Below are 23,065 nucleotides of genomic sequence, written 5' to 3' on the forward strand. Positions count from 1 at the left end.
ATTAGGACCATTTTGCCAAAACATCCTAACACAACATAATGTTCATTTTACTACTAACATTCAAAATAGTTTAGTTAGCCATTTGAATTAACACTTATAATACTAACCATAGGAAGCCTCCATTCAAATGTATTATAACTAGTCTTTTCAACGCACACTTTTTCTAGTTCATAACTAATTTCATTATCCAAATCAATTCATCCATATAATAATTTTGTAATACTCATAAACATTCATGACACAACAATGAACCTACCTATCCTAATTAACATCCCTCCACATGAAACCTGCAAAGCAAATTACAGATGCAAATGCTGAAACACTCCCAATACTTAGGGCCTGTTTGAAATGAATCTTAAAAACTCTTTTTTAGTTTTTGAAAATTTAAAATTTAAAAACTTGTTTGAATATAATATTTTGCAAAAGTGTTTTTTAAAAACTCTTTTCTATTTTTCAGTTTTTAAAAGTAAAAAAGTGAAACAGTATAATTGTGTTTTGCTTCTCACTTTTTAGTTTTTAGTATTATAAAACTTGAAGAAAAAACATAAAAAATTTATAATTTTCATTAATAACATTAATGTGATTTTAAAAGATTAGATTATCAAATAAGTTTTTTCATTTTCATATTTTTAAAACAGTTTTTAAAAATTACTTTATCAAACAAATTTTTTTGTTAATTTTCTTCTTAAAAATAATTTTTTAAAATAAATTTGAAAAACAAATTTTAAGAACTAAAATTGAAAAGTGTTTCAAACAGACCCTTACTAATCTATTTTTGGAGAAAGTTGCACAATGGATTGAAGTTGTTCATGCCATCAATTACATTGATGTGCTAAGATCTTCTGCTGTTACTTCTAGCTTTTCTTGTGGAACTATGTCTAGGCCTGTCACAGTGCCAACATCAAAAGGCACAAGTAAAGATAGTGGAGTACATGTGCTCAAAATGGAGAGACTATGGCGTCCATTTGCCCTTGGAGAGAGTGGACGTGTCCTTGTTCCAAATAACATAAACACCAAGTGAGAAACAAGTCCAATTCAATTGCAATACTCATTAACCAACTCATTTTTAAGCTTCAGCTAACTTTGGAATTAACTCAATTACAAATTGGTTTGAATTAATTAATTTAAATTATAATATTAATTATAAATCTCACCAAATTATATACGACTATAGTATCAGAAAAAGAATTAAGTATGTGAAAGACAGTTGCGAGCGGCAAGAGAAGTCGACTTCCCAGGCTTGATAGATTTTCAATTTGAAATTCCTAATTTCCAATTTGATCCGTTGAAGCGTAAAAGAAGAAATGAGTGGCGCAAGACTTTGCTCATTGCTGGGAGAATTGGGTTACGAAGGAAGAAATTCCGGATCAGATTCATTGGATCCAGATAGCTTTGAATGGCCTTTCCAATACGAAGACACTCGCCCTATTCTTCACTGGATCTGCTCCACTCTTCGTCCTTCCAATATCCTCTCCCTTTCCGAACTCTCTCAGTTTGTTACTCACTCCTTCTTCTTCTTATTCTTACTCTCTCTCTAACTCCATTCTAACTCTTGTTAGGGTTTCTTTCTTCTTCTTCCAGGTATGAGCAATTCAAGCACCAAGGTAAATTATTGGAAGGCGATGATTTGGATTTTGCTTTTGATAGCATTTCAGCTTTCTCCGATACTACTGATAATCAAGAAGCTCTTTTTGGTCCTCATGAACCACTCAGTTTGAAGGATATCAAGTTACTTTCTTACTCCTTCCATTTCAATTTCATTATTGTTCAATTTTCTCCTTGTTAAAAAGTAAAACTAGGTCAAGTTTTAAGAAATCAAAATAGGAAATGTTTTCACATAGTAAACTAGGTCAAGTTTGAAAAAAATAGAATGATATTTTTTTAGTTATGTTTCATCTTAGGTAGGGAATATAGTTTGAAGAAATGTGCTGTTGTGTTCAGGGAAGAGACTTTGGCTTATAAAACCGAAGCTGCTGATTTGCAAAGACAGCTAAGAGAACTTCAATCTCAATTTGACATGCTTTCTGGCCAGGCATCAACTTTGACGCAAGGGAGACGGGCGCGTGTTGGCGCGACTTCTGTTGTTAGCGGACACCTCGCGACAATTGAGGAGAGCCTTTCCGGGAGAAATTTACAGGTGCTTCACCAATCTCTTAATAATCACATGTTGAGAATGAACGAGTGTATTTTATCATGTTTTTCTTGTCGTGGTGATGCGTTATTGCTTTTACTTGATAAATAATTTGGATGCTGAATTTGTTATTTGCATTCATAATGTTGTTGTATGGTTTGAGTTTTTCAATATAGAAATGGTACATTTTGTAGTAAAGCAATCAATCCAATAATATTTGTATTTCACGGTGGATCGTTTTCAAATTGGAGTAACAAAATGATATGGATATCGCTATTGCTAGAGATATAAAACCAATTTTTGAGTTTGAGCCCGCACTTAATACCATTAGTTAATACCATCTTTCTATTTAATTTCCAAAATTGTTACTCAGATGTCTTGTGGCAGTTTGTTTTTATTAGATTCTTTTTGTTGATTAGATGAATGCAGTTCTTGGAAGGATTGCTTCCACAGCAGAGGAGTTGGCTCATTACCATTCAGGAGATGGTAATATTCCGTTTTCTTACTCTTCTATGTTGTTTCTTTCTTATTTCTACTATTATTAGAAAGTTCATTTTATTTTTTTGTTAACTGTGTATATATGTGATCTTTCAAGTGACAACCTGAATTTTATTGCCTACATCTTATTGGAAGCTTTATTGTTCAACTATGTTAGGCATTGAAAGATCAAATGATAATTTACTTGGTTCACATTCAGCTTTGGTTGTTTAAGTTGGGCTACAAAGACATAAAAATTGTGGGTGTTTTGGTTTTCAATAAAAATATTTTGCCACAAGTTCCTCTTTAATTCCAAACCACTCGTTGCTTGCTGAAGTGAAATATGAGCAGTATTGATCTCTTAGTCTTGTTGAATAAGATGATAAAACTTATGCACTGTGACACCTGAGAGAAAATATTTCTGGCAATGAATCATGATGTATGTTTGAAACATATGTGATTGTTAATTTCTTACATTTTAACTTGCATTTGTTGCTGCTTGCTCAACTAGTTGTTTTGTTGCTCTATTTCATTCTTCTTTCTATTTATATTTATTTTTCTAAATTTGCTTTGCCATTGATTATTGACTGATTTCATCTTTCTTCTGATGAATTTTGCTACTTTGAAATGCAGAAGATGGTATATATTTGGCATACTCAGACTTCACCCAGTTTTTGTTTGAAGACTCATCTTGTCTCAAAGAACTTAATCAATGGTTTTCTAAGCAACTCGACACAGTACGTGGATAAAACACACTTTTCTTTTTACTGTTTTTCTTAGGATCACATGTTTTCAGGATTACTGCCAAATTATACTGTAATAAAAACAGAAGAAAAAGTAAAACAGAGGGAGAAAAAAAATAGAGGACCAAAGTAGAAAAAAAAATAAGAGAGGAAGAAGTGCTGGAAGAGAAAAAGAGAAAAAACAGAGAAGAAAAAGAAAGAAACAGAGAAGAAGTAAAAAATCAACCTAAAAAGATAGAAATGATGGAGCAGAGGGAGGAGAAGGCGGCTGAGAGGGAAGAATGAAGTGCAGAGAGAGATGAGGGAGCAAAGCATGATTTTTCTTTGGAACGGTTGAAGTGCAGAAACGACCGTGAAGTCTCAACTCAAATTTGATTGAAAAACCCAAAATTACCATTAAAACCTTTTAAGATTAAGGTGTAATTTTGGTTTTTTTAGAGAGGAAGAGGATGACAGGCCTGAAACCGCTCCGGCCTGGGAACCATTCCGCCCCTGTGGCCTTCTATTTACCCTATAGCGGCTGTTATAGTGTGCTTCACTGCTAAGACTCTTTCCATAGCGGCTGGACTCTGCTCCGCTCTGTTATCCCGCTATAGCGTCGCTATTTGCCGCTATTGACCACAACTTAGAATGAAAAATATGGGTAGGGAAGAATGGGAAACATATGTTGTTTCTTAACCTTAATGGACTTAAAAAAGGCTAGTTATAAGCACAAAAAAAAGGTTAGTTATAGTAAAGTCTTAAGCCCTGGTGCATATATTTGATCATGACATAAAATATACTCTATCTGTCCCACAATGAGTGTTGTACTTGCTGATTTCACATAAATTAAGAAAAGACTATAAATGAAAGAAATAGAATAGTAATTTTATCAAATTATCCTAAATAAGCATTGGTGTAATCACCACTATCATAAATACTAAGTGGAATATAATGACTTGAGAGTGATGCACATAGTATTAATTAAAGGGCACAATTGAAAAAAAGTAATTAGTATCACATTGAAAATGACATTTGTTGAGACATTTTTTTGTGTGCGCGTAAAACGTGACACTCATTGTGAGACAGAGGGAGTACATCTTATGTTCAGTGGATGTGGCATGCTCCTAGTCCTGAATGTTTCCGCTGAAAAAATGAATATTAGGTTTCTTGTTTCAAATTGATACACCCTACTTTAAATATACATGCAAGCTTTCCTCAGTACTCTATAATGCTCTTTTAATCTTCAGGTCTATTCATACCATATACATGGTCTATGTGTAATATTTCAAAATATTAAGAGCATTATTGTGATTGTGTGATGAACTTTTCAGATTAGTCCTTTGCCTTTATTTAGCTAAATGATAAATTATATCTTGAAAAACATGTTTCATGCCCGTCCTTATTTTTGTAATTGATTATTTCATGCAGCCGGCCCTACTTTGAGGGATAAGGTTAATGTTCCTGTCGTAACTATCTGCGTGTCACCCATAACCCGTTATGTTTAGTAGATTTTTTAGAGTGGTATGTTATCCTTTTTATCATTTTTCTATCTGTTTAGGTCTTGATGTCCTTTCATTATTTTGTTTCTTAATTTCAATATTAGGGTCCATTTCGACTTGTTGCCGAGGAGGGGAAATCTAAATGTTCATGGGTAAATCTTGATGACGTCTCAAGTAATTATGTTAGAGGTAGATATGCCTTACAATTCCCTATTACTTTTCATCATCCTCAATATACTAGTATTATCTCATCTATTATGACTTGCAAATCTAATTTGGATCTTTCAGCTTTGTTACTAGCAGTGAACATGAAAGTTTTAATTTATTCTTATCAATATAAATATATGTCATTGTATAGCATTTGTACTGATGCAAATAGTAGGTAACATGGGGATGCATTTGTGTTTTAGTTTCTTATTTGTTGCTCTAATGAAATGGTATGGGCAAAGATTTCTTAAAATTCAGGCATTCTGTATCTTATACATCATAAAGCTGCATTTGAATTTAAGTTGCTCCAAAAGTGTCAGACTACAAAATTGAGGCTCATAACAAATACATCTTTAACTCTGTTTAAATAAAAGTTATACAACCACGTTGTGGCTTATGCAAAGAAATTCTTATACACAAACACACATCCGTATGAACTAGCATAATGTTAACCTGACTTTTTTTTGTGCGTGGTTAAACAGATTTAGAAAAATCTCATCATCAGCGTGTATCTGAGTTGCAACGGCTTCGTTCAATGTATGTGCTTCTTTCCGTTATCATTGCTGATAGTCTGCTTCAGAAATTTGTGGATTGATCTATAAGAACAAACCTTCTATTAGTCTGCTTCAGCTCAGTAATTTGTGGATTGATCGATAAGAACAAACCTTCTATCCGTCCTCGGTCCTCCAAATATTAGAGTTTCACCCCATTATCTTCAGTCTAAAGATATTTATCACCAAATTGGCCTTTATAAAATTCAACCTTTACCATAATTGTCCTCTAATTTTCCCAATCAAGCTAGTCACTTAAAAGATACAAAGTTGCCCTCCAATTTGTCCTCATGTCACTACTTTAGTCTTTTAGATGGATGAATTTGGTGACAGTTGTGTATCTTATTTCTCACATTCTCGTATATCTCTCTCTCATGTAGTCTTTCATCGACAAATTGGCTGTACCAAACACACTGTAAGATTGGAAACTGGTTATACTGGATAAACTAAGATTCTCTAACATAATTTTAAGATATGTTCTTGTATTCCAATAATGTCTGTATAACTACCTAGGCCGAACCTTGTTTCTAGCCAGATCCCAATCCAAAATTGGTTTATCATTGCCTCTCTTTTTGAAGTAGTTGAGGGGATGTCTTGACATGAGATTCTGTGTATCCTTTGACATGTGATTGTGGGTATCATGTGATTAGTCTTATTTTTGCTGGCGTACCATCTTTAATTATCACAAGGCGTTCCTTTTAAAGACACACACATCTTGTACAAATTGGTTTATTCAATTTAATTAGACAGGATGCTAGACTAGATCCTGTGGATGCTAGAGCAATGGTGACTGCCTGCTTTGTAATTTAAAAGGACAAAGTTTGAATTCCCATTGAGCAATGTATGACCTAGGCCCTTCCCCATCCCCCTAAATGAATAATGATATTCCCCTCCCATATTTTAGAGAAAATGTTGAGATTCCACCAATATTTTAGTTCTTATGGTCTTTAAATCATGATAGATTTGGAATAAGTGAAAGACAATGGGTCGAAGCACAAGTTGAGAATGCGAAGCAGCAGGCCATTTTAATGACACTTAAATCACAAGTATCATCAGATGAAGCTCACATGCATTTTGACCACCATTTTCTTAGGTAATTTGTCTCTAATTTTAGCTTTGATGTTGTTAGAATCTGTTTGTAGATCTCCAATTACTAATGTATGTTAGGCGTAGGCCCAAAGCCCAGTAAATTAGGCCTAAATTATATAATTAGATGTCATGTATTTAAGTAGAATAAAGAAAGAATGAGAAAGCCTCATTCAGTTTGTTATTGGCTTGTTTGGTTTGGGGGGAGAGAGAGAGAGACTAGACTCTCTATTCCTAGTGGTTGTATTTAATTATACAGTTAATTGTGTATTCTGTAACTGCTGTTGCAGTTTGTAACTGCTAATGCAGGAAATTATTCCCAGGATACTTGCAATAAAGTACTTGTATTAGTGTGTATTGTTCTCCCCTTATCTATCATTACTATTCAGAATCTTGAATATTAGCCATGATTCTCTTGGACTCTATGGGATGAATCTGAAATGTATTTGAGATAATGATGATTTACATTGGATTAAATCTATTTATAGATCCTTCTTATGACCTGCTATAGCAGGTGAATTCTAGGACTGGCTGACACTTGTCAGTCAGTTACAAGCTGTTACAGCTGGTGTAACTGTAATGCCTTTATGCTTCCTTTGTCTTAGATTTGTAACTTCTGTCCTCCTTTATGATGATTTTTTCAAGACACTTGCCATGACCTTCTTCACTGTGTTTTAGCAACCATTATAGCTCCATTTATGTACAAGAACAAAAATGCATATGAATGACCAGTTTACAAAAGCAATATTCTGCAAAAGAATTCTTTTATTTCTTAAACATTTTTTTTTGTTCTGAAATCATATCAATATGATAGGTTCAGATATTTTGAATTAAAATGTGAACTTTCAAATTGTTTTGACTGTGAATGCTTTTTATTTTTTAAATTACAATGACAGTTTGTTATATGTAATCATGCCATTTGGTGCAATGTTCAGGAGAAAGCATTCTGAATTGAAAGGAGAACTTTCTAATCTTTATAATCATGAAGAAAAACTTCTATCAGAGGTTTGTTACTTACATGGCTTCTGTTCAATGCTTGTGTACCTTCTCACTTATAGCATTGTTTTTTTTTTTAATAAAAATGATTGGACTTTTATGTTTAAACATGATTGACAAATTAACAATTTTCTATTTAACAGTTTGAGTTGTATACTATGTGTAATCAAACGCATTATAGTCTCCATTTTCCAAAATTTTTAAGCTTAAGTTTTTATTTTAATAGTATGTTATTTAAAAAGTCAGTCCTTTTTCTAGGCACATTGTTATGATTGACATAAATACTAGTCTATTGTGAAGTTTATCCTATGATGTCCATTCTCCTATTCAGATCCAAAACAATGGTTGTTAAGAACCCAATGAAGGGAAGTGAGAAATTGATAGAATCAATTGAAGGAAAAAAACTATCCTATAGAATGGTGGGAATAGGAGAAAGAGTTCTCCATCAAGGGTTTTCCCTTTTAAAGCCAAACTGCACTATTTTCCCACACAAAAATCACAACAATCCATCTACCCTGCATCTCCGTGTTTATCATGTAACCGACTCCGCCCGTCTAACCAGCAAATTGCTCTGACTGTTTCTAATTAATTTTCGCTTCTCTTCTAGCTTGAGAAGTGCACCACAAGATGGGGGGAATTACACCTTAGAACTGCTCCTTAGTATGTTAGCTTGGCAACAAATGGCCTACGTTCTGTTTCATCAAAATATGATGAAAGGGAAACAAACCTTGAATATAAGAAATGATAAAAGTTATTCAAGAAATTAATGTTTCACCTCATCAATGAACCAAATGACCTTAAAAGTTTGAGCAGTTGAGCAAGGAATAAAAAAAGTGGCCTGCCACATCGACTTAAATTAATTATATAAGTCACAACGTTTTTCATTGAAATCCATTATTGATCTTAACGTATGGAGATAATGGAGTAATTGGAAATACATAATCAGATGGGGCAGAACTTGTTCATTGAAGATTAAGAAGATAGGTCTGACAAATTATATCCAAGGGCCTATGGGTGCTAGAATATCCTACCATTTTATGATTATCTTTATTAAAATATTCTCTTCCATCTGAATACATTTCTCCCTTATTCAGACTATTCCAGAATTGTGCTGGGAACTAGCTCAACTCCAAGACACTTATATTTTACAAGGTATTTTCATGGCTGTAATATTTGGAAAAATTAAATTTATTTTCTTTTTTGTATTTTAGACAACTCTGTGTACATGTTTTGAACTTCTCATACATTTTATTTTCTAGGTGATTATGATTTGAAGGTCATGCGCCAAGAGTACTATATCAACCGGCAGAAAGCGGTATGTTTAGCTACTTGGTTGTGTTTGTTTGTCAATGTCCTTGAACCTTGGGATATGTTAATTAAGTTCATGTATGCATGTTGCAACTTGAGATATTTCCTTGCCAAAACTTGAGTTACTTGACAATTAGCTACATTATTTTGATGCATGAATTTTGTTGAATACACAGTTTTATTGCATGAATGCATGGATTCTGAATGCACATAGTTCACATGGGAAATTAAGACCAGGCAGTACATTTCTTGCTCACATCCCCTATTTCTGCATTTTCGAAAGTCTGTTTCTGTAAAAGTCTGTTAGTGACCAGGATTTATTGTTTGAGTTTTGAATTAGCTTAGACTAGATTATTTGAAATTAGTCTAGATTAAATTAGCATTTTAATTAAATACAGATATTATCTATGTTGTGTTTTATCATTATCCTTTGTAGTTGAATTCAAATTAAATGAAACAAATCCAAACTAGAGGTACAAAAAGTGAAATTAAGCCAATAGTTTATTTGTGGAAATTTAGGAGTTTTATTTTTCCAATTACCTTTAACTATTCTCTGTTGCACAACTAACACCATCATTTTAAATGATCTATAACCTTTAAATTTTTGTGCATGTAATTAACCTTCAGTAATGAGCACTCCTTTCTTGTGGCAGTTCATAAACCATCTCATCAATCTGCTTGCCAGGCATCAATTATTAAAGATAGCCTGTCAGTTGGAAAAGAAGCACATGCTTGGAGCATATTATTTGCTTAAGCTTATTGAGTCTGAGCTGCAAGCATACTTGTCTGCAACAGAGGGTCGAGTGGTATAGTTTCTTACTATTTCCATTGCACTTTTCTTTAGTTCTATTGTTATTATTTTCTGAATTTTTTTGTTGCTTCAATTCAGTGTCTCATTCTAGTTTAATCTCTCCACTCCCCTTCCTTTCTAACCTATTTGACTATGTTTTTCACATTTGCTTCTGGAAAGAGTGGTGCTCTTTAAGAAGGCTTTATAAACAAAAATGTAATTGAAATTATCCACCCATGTAATTTGCATTTTGCCTAATCTTATGTAAGAGTGAAAGCATGTAGCAATGGTTGTATCATTCATGGCTTGTTGGTTGCTCTTGAAAAATATTTAGTTAAGATAAAATAGTTGGAAGGTGGCTTATAATGCCATTATTGAAAAATATTTGTAGTTAACGTAAAATAGTTGCAAGGTGGCTTATAATGCCATGATAAGTATTCCCTCCGGTCACAATTATAAGCAAAAATAACTACTTTCACGTTACTTAAGAAAGTTAGTTAAGTGTAATTAATTTTCTTGATATCATGTACAATCAAAGTAAAATTTACTATAATATCCTTAATTATATTTGATGAATCAACACCAATATTAAATACGTTTGAATTAAATCAAGGGCATACTAGTAATACAAACATTAATTAGTTTAAAAGTTATTCAGAGTTATTAATCGCGCCCTGTAGCGGCACTATCGCGTGAATTGCTCCCAGCGTAGCAACCCTCCGCTACGGAGGAGCGGCACGCATCTCAGTTTGAGATCGCGGCCGCAATTGCAGAGATAGCGGGTCGCAGAAGCGGATCGCTTCCCTGCCCGGGCGGGTTTTTGACTAGTTTTCGTTTTTTAGGTTTTTTTGGGTGCGAAAAGACCAAGTTGCCCTTAAAATATTTAAACGTCGGTTCTCTCTCCTTTCTTTTTCCTTTCAGACCGTTTTCCTCAGATTTCATTTCTGTTCTCCTTTTGTTCTCCTCTTGTTCTCCTCTTCGCTTCTCACCTCCTCTGCCTCAACTCCTCTTCCACCTCAACTCAACTGCTTTAGTTTAGTATTCTTCTTCTATTCTTCTCCACTTCTCTTCTGTTTTGCCCTGACTGGTTCAGTTTTTGCCCTAGTTCTCTGTCTTCTCTACTTCTTCTATTATTGTTTTATTGTTTTACTTCTGTTTTATTGTTTTTCTTCTTCTATTATTGTTTTATTGTTTTACTTCTCTTCTCTTTCTCTATTTTTGTTTTCAAATACTTGTTAAGTTTTTTTTTTCTTTTCAAATTCTGGTTATACAATACTTGTTTTTAACCAGTATTGTATTACATTTTATTACTTAAACATTTCCCTTAATTTTTGTTTGCTTCTTTTATTGTTTGGAATATCTGTTTTTTCTTTTATTATTAAGATTTTCATATACGGTTTTGGATCTTGATTAAGCATTGTTCTTTGATATTTGATTTTATAAATCTTTTATGGGTGTTGTGTTATTTGTTTAGTTTTACATTAAGTATATGTTTTATAGATTATTCATATAATTAGTGCAAAAAATAGCCAAATAGTGGCTATCCTGCTATCCCATTTTTGGGGTCGGCCGCTCCGTTCCGCTATTTGGGATTAATAACTCTGATGATATTGACCAATATTTAAGGTCATTTTTTTGCTTATAATAGTGACCGGATAGAGTATAGTTTAGTAAATAACTCTACCTTTTTGTGTTTTGTCACTAATGCCCTTGAATACACCTCATAAGATATCTTCTAACTTGGCATTCCTTATATTTCTTTTTTGTCCCTAGTTTCAAAATCTTACCTTAACTACTTTTATCTTTTAAACTTTATTTGATGGTTTGCAGGGTCGTTGTCTGGCTCTTATCCAAGCTGCAACTGATGGTCAAGAACAAGGGGGAGTACATGACAGTGATCATTTTTTGCATGCTATTAGAGACCTACTGAAAATTTATTCAAGTAGGGATTCATTTATCAAAGTATTATGATTTGTTCAAGTTTAATGGATCTCACAGACTTCTTATAAGCAGTCATGTCCATTTTCTTTTTTACTTTACCTTTTTCCCAGACACTCAAGCTGCACTGTCGACATACGTATCAGCACCAGGCATTGTCCAACAAATATCAGCCCTTCATTCAGATTTAATGACACTTCAATCGGACCTTGATAATTCTCTTCCAGAAGAACGAAATAGGTGTATTAATGAACTGTAAGTTTTTTGGTAAATATTTATGAATGGTTGGTTATGATATAATTTTTGGGTTACTTATTCATAAGCTTTAATGGCCTCATGTAATTAAAGTGCTCTTTTATAAGCCAAAAGTTATTATTTCTATTGCAGTCAGATGGTTATGATTGTTAACATGGGTGTAAATAGAAGTCACCTAACATTTATTTGCACTGCATGAGATATTTTCTTTTTCTTGATCAACTGCATTATTATCAAATGTGAAGCCCATTTCCTAATCGTTTCGTACGTACAATCATATTTGATGTTGTTGCATGTTTTAAGTGACATAGGTTTTGCTCTTCTTTTCCATAATGGTCAAGTTATGAGTGACATTTTCTTTGTGGATTTTTCAATACAGGTGCAACCTTATTCAAAGTATGCAACAACTGCTCTTTGCATCTTCAACAACTGCACAGCCAATACTGACCCCTCGGGTATGAATTTCATTTCATCTACGGCTTTGTGCTATCACTATTACAACTGTTTTTCCTTTTTTCTTCTATGGTTTTAGCTGTGTTACTGTTAGTTGATTGACCCCCCTAGTACTAAGACCTCTTCTACAAGGTTGGGAAGTAGATAATCAAATTTGGTAAATTGGCTGATTCACCTGCAGCATAGTGGAATGCTTGTGTAGTTGTGACAAATTTGGATATAGGAGTGAATTCAGTTTGAGATTAGTGGAGATATATATGGAAATAAGGGAGAGTGGGAGTTTGGTAAAACATTGTCAGAATGTTTTAAGGATCTTTGGGAAGGAGGAGGTTGGCAGACCCTCAGATTTGTAGATGTTGCTATCTTTAATTTTCTAATTTTCAGTGTAATCAAGAGAGTTTCCCCCCAAGTAAGGAGCTACGCTCTGTTGTTTTAGATGTCCCCCTAGTAAAGAGCTATACTCTGTTGTTCCCTATTGATACTAAAATAGTACCTATCATTTCTTTTTTGCATGTTTACTCAAGGGTAAGAATGGTATTATTCAGTACTATAACTATGTAACTTGTAAGCTTTTCTTCTCTGTAGACTTTAAATATTTAGTCCCCATTTGATGAATATATCATGGGCTGACTTGAATTTGTATTAAGGCCATCAAATATTTGTGTATGAAGGGAAATATAGTTCAATTAAAGGGGGAAAATGAAAACTAGGGAAATCTCTATTGAAGAAGCATTAGAAGGTGTCACTAAATGGTTTAATCGAAAGATTGTTTTCAGTAAAGTTCAGTGACATCGATTGATTCACTGATCTGGCCTTACCTAGTGAAATAAATGATTACTGTTATTATTGTAGAGTTATATAAGTTTTTGGCACCTTTTTCTGTGTTGTGATTTTCCATTTTGTCTTGTTCTATGTCTTAATTAGCCATTGATGAAAGAGCTCGATGAGATGGAAAAGATTAACGCAAAGCTCTCTGTTGCTGTGGAAGAGGTGACACTAGAGCATGTCAAGAAAAATGAGGTAATGTGGCTTTAAGGTTTAGTTCCATTTGATTTGTTCTGCACAATTGAACATCACAAAGCCTTTTTGAAGACATCCAGGTTTTTCATTAAAAATGGTGTATGGTGGAAAGCCAAAAAAAACGGCCATAACAATATGGCAAATGGCCTTATGGATTATAGCGAAAGCATGGCAACTATAATGTGAAACAAATATGAAGTATAATAACAAAATAGTGACATAACTTTGCGATGTGTCGCTATTCCACATGTCTCTTCCGTGGCTGCTTTCTATTAACACTGCTTCCCTCATTTGTGGGTTTGATAATCTGAGCCTTTCTCGGAAATAATCTTGTTCACTTGGCTGCTTCTAACTGATCTGGTTATTGTGAATTAATAAATGATTTTTTTGAGGAATAAATGAAATTTATTTTCTCCATGATATTGAACTGTGCCTTGGTTTTCAAAGAAAGTAAAATTTGCAAGAGTATAGTATGCAAAGGGATGTGGGTGCATTTCTGTTGTACATATTACAATTGACTCCTCCACATAATTACAAAGATTCAGAACATTTTTCTGTTATGCTGACTGAAGCTTGTTTTCCATTGTCATCCAGATTGTAAAACACCATTCGCAAGAAATAGGACTTCAACGGCGCGTCTTTGTAGACTTCTTTTGCAATCCAGAAAGGCTCAGAAGCCAAGTTAGAGAACTGACTGCCAGGGTCAGAGCCTTGCAAATTTCCTAGTAATCATTAAATAGTTTCTCTATTTTCCACCCTCACTTACCTTCTTTAAGGTAGTTTTTTTTCTTCTTTTCCCTCTACATTATCTCCATCTCCAAGTGTGGAATGTGCTATTCTACACGTGTTTTAAGATTCAGCTATGTATTCACTGAATTGTGTATATTGTAGAAAAGTTATACAACAACAACAACCTTCTTCACATTTTTCGCGATTGATGCCAGTAAGCAACTCAACTTAGAACTCTTTCGTAAGATTGAAAAAGAACAAGGAACTCTTCCTTGTGGATTAACTGATGTGGGATATTTAACTCCTCAGGAATTGAGAAAGTGAATGTAGCTTTTGAGCAAATAGTGGTGATCACATATTGATATTTTCTTAAAACATGATTTCTAAACAAATGCAATATTTTGGGTTTACAATGGTTGGTATTAATTAAGAGTTTGACAGCAATATTTTCTATAGATTGTATTTTTAGTAGCATTCAATGAATGCAACATTTACAACTATGAATAAGCCTGTGCTCTTTGCCGTCACTAGTATAGTTGCTACATTTATAAAAAAATGTTGCAATTTCATTGCTAATGCTCCCGGACAGATGTAAAACAAGTCTAATTTCTGAAGAAATTCTGCATCTCTTAATGCATTAGCATAAAGAGCTCACTGGTTTCAAAATTATTCATGATGGTGTTGATGGGATTGTTAGTGACATTCTTCATCCTTATTATTCATAATGGTGTTGGTGGGATTTTTAGTGACATTCTTCATCCTCACCCTCCCTCCCTCTCTCTCCCCTACAAGTTTGGTTATTGTAGATAGGAAGGTTTTACAGAAAATGCGTTTTAAAAGTGGAAACATAAGAGTGATTGCTAAAACTAACCTTCCTAGATAAATTTCCTCTTGTAACATACAGAGATCAAGTACATCCCGAGTGAGAATTTTATTAGGTTGAGGAAGTGTTACAAAATCGGGAAAATGAGTATCATACTCATCCTAGACGTAATTTACTGGACTCTGAAAGGAACATCCAAGTCGGAGTCGTTATGGCATTCCAATGGATGAATCCGTTTCAAAATGATTATTGATGAGCGGTTACAAATGGTTAATGGTTACTAAAACCCATTAACCACACCTCTTCAGATCCAGGAAGAGGGGAAGGTTTATGATGCAAATAGGTCTTGAGACCAAGGTGAAAAAGAGAAAAAGTCTGAAAACCTTGGGCCACCAACAATGGTGGCCATTGATCCTTCCTAACTTGCCTCCTGCCAGATAGATGATTATGATCCCATCTGACCAACTTCAGGGGGATTTCTCCAAATAATATTTTGCAAGAATAAGGAGCATTGTGGATAGACTCATACATAAGGGGGGTGTTGGGGAATAACAAGTGTGAGTGGTATGGGAAAGTCTCACATTTGTTATAAAAGTGGAGACTTGAACATTTATAAGTGGAAGAACCCACACACCTATCATCTTAAGGTTTTGCGTGAGTATATGGTGTGTGTCTCATAATGTGTGTTTCTCATAGATTAAGAAAGGCCCTAATAAAAATGCTCCATCGAGTAACCCAAACAAAGTTGACTTTTCAGTATTGACAAATCAGAATAGAGCACAGCAGACATTGCATTTTCAATTTCATATCCCTAATTTCCAATTTCGTCCATTGAAGCATAAAAGAACGAAGAAAATGTGTGGCACAAGACTTTGCACATTGCTTAGAGAAGTGGGTTACAAAGAAACAAATTTAGGATTAGATTCATTGGATTCATATAGATTTGAATGGCCTTTCTAATACGAAGATACTCACCCTATTCTTCCCTGGATCTGCTCCACTATTTAACCCAACCTATTTCCTTGATAATCTCCAGTCCTACGTTTAGTTAATTCGACCCATGCAGTCAACTTCCAAGAGGTTTTTGAAGGTGAAGATGTAATGGTTCAAAAACAAATGAGATTTTTTGCTTGAGGTGGCAATCACATACTTTTATTTGGTTTGGTGGTCATAAAATTTAGTTTTTGTTAAGAATTTTAGTGAGTTTTTGATTCTTCATATAGTGGTCACCTAATCTTATTTTTCGTTGAGGATTTAAGTAACCCCTTTTGATGTTTATCCCTAATTTTTGACTGGACCGATTCTTTGAAACTTCTAGTCCACCGAGATGCCTTATTTTTGCCTAAATCATTTTTTCAAGTTTTAACTTAGCAGACTTCTCTTTCTTTTTTTTTTTTTTTTAATTTTGAAATATTGTGCCCGCATTGTTATTGGTTGGTGAGGAACAACCATTTTTGAAATTTTTCTACGTCTTCGACACTTCATGATGTGTGCAAAGGAGAGTATACAGTTGAACCTCTTATTGGAAGGTGTACAGATCGACCGATTCTTTTGTAATTTGAATGCATAGTCAAACTATATGAACAAAACTACCTACCCCAGGTTAAGATTAAGGGTTTTTAATTTTGAAAGAAACACTGACTTCTAGGTTCAAAGTGGTTGACTAGGGATTAACTCCTCAACGTCTTGGTGTTTGGGGATTTGAAACAATGTCTTACATCATCAGCAAGGTTCTATTCTAAAGCATACTGTATAAATTTTGGGTATTTTGTTTTCATCATTCTCCCTCAAATATTTGCTTAAACAAAAAGTTTGATAAAGATAAGCGAGTAGGAGAAGTATTTTTTTTTTTTGGTTTTGACATAAGAGAAGAAAAACGAGTGAACACGAAATGATTGATTCAGAAAATCCATGATCACTTCATTAATATTATCATTAAAAAACAACAATGCTTAACAACAAGTAGCATTTAACAAAAACAAAGAAATTACAAATGCAAATGATAAAAATAGCCTAAGTATCGTCATCATTGAGGAAACTCTCTCATGCTCGATTCATTTCTTGGTTAGCCTTTTTACCCACCCAAAGTTTGGGGTCATCATGCTCGTTGAAATTGGTATGATGGTCTCCGAATTATTTTTCTTCAGCCTCATCACAAGATGCAACCCTTTCTAATTTATCTCCTATTTCTTCTTTACTTCCACTTGCGCGGATTGTGAAATTGTAGTTCTGTGGCGCTATCTTAGTGTTCTTGCAGGTAAACAATGATATCTCACTAGGCACATGTCCTACCTTTTCCTTGTGGTACATGATCTTGAGGGGTTCCAGTAATCCCTTTTTTGCCTCATTACATGGCTTAGGAATCAAGACATCCATATACGGGCCTTCTTTCTTGAGAACTGGTGACCTTGCGTCGTCAATCTTTGCAATTTTATCTTAAAACTCTTGGATTCTTCGATAGAGTTCCCAATGTTCTAGTATGGTATTCACAGTTTACCTTTGGATGGTTCTCTTCAAAGACTAAGCTCTTGTTGTCGATCAACTACCATACTTTAGCTTTCAGCGCCATGCAATTATCCAAGCAATGTCCTGCTACCCCTTCATGGTATTCACATGTTACATTTGGGTTGTACCATGGATCAATGGTGCTGGAATACGCTCGATAGACCTAGGAGTTACCAATGAATTCTAAATCAGCTACATGTAGAGCTTACTATACGGCACAGGAATCGGGTCGAAGTGAGTTATGTTCCTTCTGTTCAAATTTTGCTTATGGCTCTGATTTTAATTCTAGTGGCCTTGGGAAGGAACATACAGAGGCTACTGCTACAGAGGCCTTGAAAGCAAGGGTTGAAGATGGTATCCGAGAGGAGGACCATACCCCGAAAAATAAGTGGTTGCCAGGTGGGATTACCACTAACCTCGGGTAACATTGAATTAGTGTAGAGAGCTAACCATTCAAGCTGCAATAATTGGTGTGTGGTTGCCCTGTCTTCTCAATAAAGCTTGCTGGGTCTATGGGTTTGACGCCCCCTTCGTTCTTTTTGATTAAAAATCAACAAAGACCAAATGCTTCTCTCTCTCTCTCTCTCTCTCTAACATTCATGGTAAACCCTCACCTCTCACCTCTCTCACATGTTCCTCATTTTACTCTCATTATATGTTGAAATTATTACATGTGATGATATGAATAGAATTAATAATTTGAATCGATACTTCTTGGGCATTGAAATTGCTTACTTTTCTAGAGGCTATATTCTATCTCAATCCAAGTATATTGTCAACATTCTTGACTAGAGTTAAGTTGAACGTGAAATATGCTCCATCTAATGATGCTCCTCTTCAAGATCCCGCCTTATATCGTACTTTGGTTGGCAGTTTGGTGTACCTTACATTTCTAGACTAGATATTTGATAATGTTATTAAGTTTGTTAGTCAACTTATTTATTAGATTAATTTTTTTAAGTTAAGTCATTTTTTTTGAAAATACCATAATGTTTTTTTCTTAAAATTCATTTTGAAAATTCTTAAGGAAAAACGTTATTTTTTTTTCTTTCTTCTTAAATCATAACATAAATGGAGTTACTATTAATAATATCAAAAACGATTTCATCTTTACTATGTTTCGATTTCGACTCTCACTATTAATGGACTTAACTTATTTACACATCTTTACCAAATCATTTTTTCTTTAACAATGTTTAATTCTATATTTATTTCTGTGTTCACATATATATTAGATTAAACAGACAATATAATGCATATAGCTAGTTTATGCAATATCCATCGGAAGCAAATATAAACGATGGTTAGTGAAATATACTTTAGCTATTTGCTTATTTTTTTCTCTTTAATATTTTTTACATGATGTTTTTATTCATTATTTATCTAATTAATCTTACAGGAATCGGTTATAGTTTACATTTTGATTATTTCTATTGCTTCATGTTCATGCAACTCATGGAATGTAAATGGTGAGAGTAATGAGTTAAATGTGATTCAATATGGTGCCAAAGGAGATGGCAAAACCGATGATACCCAAGTAAGTATATACATTAAAAAACAAATATCGTAAAAAACTTATAAAAATATTATAAATTTTAATGATCAAATATTAAAATTCATGTCTGTCAATATTATTCTTTTCAACAGGCTTTTATGAAAGCATTCAAAGCTTTATGTGATGGTAAAAATGGGAATACACTGTTGGTGCCAAAAGATCGTTCATTTTTTCTACGTCCAACGTTAAATTTCACTGGCCCTTGTAATTCTAAAAATATTAATATCAAGGTACAAGAATTCATAAGCCTTAATATTAATTATTTTTTTTATCTCTTCCAATATAGTAGTGAATAATGGGTTAATTATATAAAATGGTTGCAGATAAATGGAAACTTATTAGCACCTAAAAGAAATGATTGGGGAAAAGATTGTGCAATATATTGGATTCATTTCTCTCATATAACTGGATTAAAACTTGATGGATCTGGAGTTTTCAATGGTAACGGTGAAGGCTGGTGGGATAGGGTAATAATAATATAACACACATTTGCATATTAATTTTCAGATGTCTCGTAACTTACACTAACACAAAACTGATATTTCTAATTATTTATAATTATGTTCAGTTTATTTATATTTATAACTTATTCATTATTTGTAACATTAAACAATACACTATTTTAAAATTTGCAGGTGAAAGGAAGTGGGAATTGCCCTAGAATACCATCGGTAATACAAACTCTTATTGTTTTCATTTAAATAAATATATGAGGGCTAAATTATAAAATAATATATTTATTTATTAATAATTGAGTTAAAGTTTTTTTTTTGGTTTTTGTATGTTTTAAAATAACTTTTAATAATTTTAATACACAGGCTATACAATTTGATCATTGTGACGGACTTCAAATAACTGGAGTCACTCACATCAATGGACCTGGACCACATATTGGTGTGACTGATAGTAATGACGTAACTATCTCAAAAATTTACATTAATTCACCACCAAAAAGTCACAATACCGATGGAATCGATTTAACAAGAACAACTCGAGTTAATATTCATGATTTTTCAATAAATTGCGGTAAATCTATTTTTTAAACACTTTTTTATCCTATTTAACGTTAATTTGATCTAACATTTCCAATATAATATGTGTAATTTTTTCTTTTATAGCTGATGATTGTGTTGCCATCAAAGGTGGAGCACAATTTGTTAACATCAGTCAAATTACATGTGGACCTGGGAATCATGGCATTAGGTTTTTCAAAATATTCGAAATTTAGATTCATAATTCAACAATATTATTTTTCATAAATAATTTTTTTTGACTGATTTAAGAAATAATTTTTTTTCTCATGCAGTGTTGGGAGTTTAGGAGGACATGGTGCAGAAGAATTTGTACATCATTTGCATGTCAAAAACTGCACATTCAATGGAGCTACTAGCGGTGTTAAAATTAAAACATGGCCGGTAAATAAATTATACAATTATAACATAAAATAAAATAAATAATCATATATTATTTTGTTAAAATTAATTAACAAAAATCTTATATTTTTTTAGGGTGGAAAAGGCTATGTCTCAAATATCATATTTGAGGATATTAACGTAAAAGAAACAAATTTCCCTGTATATATTGACCAACATTATATGAGAAACCCAGAACAGGTAAATATAATTAATTTTTTATGGAAAATATAATATTTTTTAAATGTAATAAAATGCATAACTATTTTTTGTTTTCTTTTTGGTTGCAGCCTCAAGCCTTAAAGATAAGTAATGTTACATTTAGTAATATCTATGGAACATGTGTTGGAGAAGATGCTGTTGTGTTGGATTGTGCCAACATAGGATGTCACAATATTAACCTTAATCAAATCAACATTGTTTCAACCAATCGAAAGAAACCAGCTTCTACAAAATGCAAAAACGTTCATGGAAAAGCTACTAATATTATTTCACCTAAAGGGACTTGTGTTAATTAATAAAGAGACTTCATTTTGTTTACCTCAATAAAATAAATTAATGGTTGTTGTTCATGTAGATGCAGAAAGTTAGCTGCATAATCTTAATTAGGATTCAATCTAGATTGATTCTATTTTAAATTTAAGTTTGTTAGCAAGATATTCTTGTCTTCAAATTATGATCTATCAGCCTAAATTGTTTGCACTCCAGTCCAGCCAATAATGATCTTCTTACTCTTTAGCTCTTGCTACAAACCAGTACCGAGAAGTAATCTTTAATAACACTACAATATTATCCACTCCTTTATAACTATTATTGAATAGTTTATCATTCCTACACACCTAAATTGATCAAGTTGATGCTAACCAAAACATCATTTGAAGTCTGTTATTTACTCTTCCCTTAAGTTTCGATGCAAATATGTTCATGTTATCCACACTACAATGAAAACCGCATTTTATCTCGGTTGAAAAAGCTGTCTTATCTCTGTTAGTTGAGTAGCGCGTAAGAGGAAAGTGAATTAGGATATTTGAACACTTTTTCCGGTTTATGAAAAACTTTGTTCCTTCTTTTCTGGTTATGTTAAGCGATGAACGGTAAAGTGCGGAAAGATAAAGAACACGAAAAAATATCTTGGTTCCTCTCACAGATTGAGAGTACTCCAATCCCCTTTCAACATGAAAGAAATTTCACTATCTGTTATGACTTATACACGACAGACACAATCACCAAGAACAACCTCTTGTGATTCACCAAGTTGATATGAGAACAATCCTCTCAAACTCAACTCTCTTGCTTCCAACAATCCTGGACAGCAAGGTGTTTACAAAACGCACAATCTTATTTTTCAACAATTCTAAAAATAAGATATGGATTACAACAATGGATTGAATGTAAAGTTTGTAGTATAACGATCACTTAATGATATATCAATTTGCTTGATCTTCTCTTCCAATGAAAATAATTCACAACACAACAATATTAGATTGCTCAAGAATTTTCTGTTTTGAATGATATGAAAATATGCAGAAAAATCTTGAATGAAGATTTAAAACAATAAGTGTGAATTCTGAAAATTCTAAGAGATTGATCGGAAGAGGTGAAATTTAAATTTGAAAGATCATGTACAATTGTCAAAGATGAAATGAAAAGATTCCATGAAATGGTGCATGAAGAGGTGTATGAACAACCATTGATTTTTCAGAAACCCACAGTGGTAAATCGATTTACATAATGGGTAAATCGATTACCCTGTTGCAACGTTTAAAATTTTTCAAAATCTTTCAGTGGTAAATCGATTTCCCTAAGAGGTAAATCGATTTACCTAGTTAAAAAACTTAAAATTTCACTTCTGGAAATGTAATGCTCCAATGGTAAATCGATTTCCCTAAGTGAAAAAATTAATTTTTGCTTTTTAAAAAATATGTAAGCTTCAGTGGTAAATCGATTTCCCTTATAGGTAAATCGATTTACCTAGTTTGAAAATGAAAAATATGATTCTAAGACATTTTCCATGCATTATGAAAAGTTATGCAATAGCCATATGAATACTTGAGCATCTAAGACTTTAGTGAAGGTAAGTATTCTCATTATACATTCTTGAAGTGAAAAGCTTAACTTCTTGAATCAAGATGCTTTATATAGAATAAAATATTTGCCTTCTTGTTGCTTGGAGTTTTGTCTTCATCAAAAACATTCATCAAAGAGAAGCTTGACTTCACATTCTCCCCTTTTTTGATGATGACAAATAATCCTCTTTGATACGTGCAATTTCCGGAAACAAAAATTTCTCCCCCTGAGATGTATAACTCCCCCTAAATTTGAGAAGCTTATGATCATGTTGACTTGATCATCTTGAAGCAGATTTGTATCATTTGTACCTTAGGAAATTCACAAGCATACAAGCATAATTCATAACACCTTTCTCCCCCTTTGACATTATCAAAAAGAAGGGAAAAATGGGTGAAAGATAATCACATGACAAATATAAAATAGAATATACAACATAACTTGTAAAACACCCTCAAGAGGTTAGAAAGCACACCAAGAGAAAAGTTTCAGGGGTAAATCGATTTACATCATGGGTAAATCGATTTGCCTAGTTCAA

General features: G+C 33.2%; 2 protein-coding genes across 3 annotated transcripts; both read left to right on the plus strand.

The window, feature by feature from the left end:
* Positions 1-1,078: 1,078 nt before the first annotated feature.
* LOC127091619 (AUGMIN subunit 3) lies at positions 1,079-14,360 on the plus strand. Of its 2 annotated transcripts, XR_007791953.1 has the most exons (18): positions 1,079-1,492; positions 1,582-1,728; positions 1,942-2,137; positions 2,551-2,617; positions 3,242-3,345; positions 4,937-5,021; positions 5,522-5,576; positions 6,552-6,683; positions 7,612-7,681; positions 8,767-8,824; positions 8,932-8,987; positions 9,634-9,786; positions 11,601-11,712; positions 11,822-11,963; positions 12,343-12,418; positions 13,341-13,436; positions 14,031-14,212; positions 14,328-14,360. XR_007791953.1 is itself a non-coding variant. In XM_051030304.1 (17 exons), exons 1-17 carry the CDS (start codon positions 1,305-1,307, stop codon positions 14,160-14,162), a joined length of 1,869 nt encoding a protein of 622 aa, XP_050886261.1. In that variant the 5' UTR covers positions 1,079-1,304; the 3' UTR covers positions 14,163-14,360. The 2 variants fall into 2 exon arrangements, 1 of the variants encoding a protein (XP_050886261.1); XM_051030304.1 differs by having other exon boundaries at positions 14,031-14,360.
* A 3,309-nt stretch (positions 14,361-17,669) lies between these two features.
* On the plus strand, positions 17,670-20,978 carry LOC127093785 (probable polygalacturonase At3g15720). Its single transcript, XM_051032687.1, has 11 exons — positions 17,670-17,892; positions 18,237-18,358; positions 18,893-19,030; positions 19,141-19,278; positions 19,372-19,515; positions 19,684-19,719; positions 19,867-20,074; positions 20,167-20,251; positions 20,355-20,463; positions 20,557-20,661; positions 20,751-20,978. Exons 1-11 carry the CDS (start codon positions 17,670-17,672, stop codon positions 20,976-20,978), a joined length of 1,536 nt encoding a protein of 511 aa, XP_050888644.1.
* The last annotated feature ends 2,087 nt before the right edge of the window (positions 20,979-23,065 follow it).

The sequence above is a fragment of the Lathyrus oleraceus genome, chromosome 6 (genome assembly GCF_024323335.1).
Source record: "Lathyrus oleraceus cultivar Zhongwan6 chromosome 6, CAAS_Psat_ZW6_1.0, whole genome shotgun sequence".
Classification (NCBI taxonomy): Eukaryota; Viridiplantae; Streptophyta; class Magnoliopsida; order Fabales; family Fabaceae; genus Lathyrus; species Lathyrus oleraceus.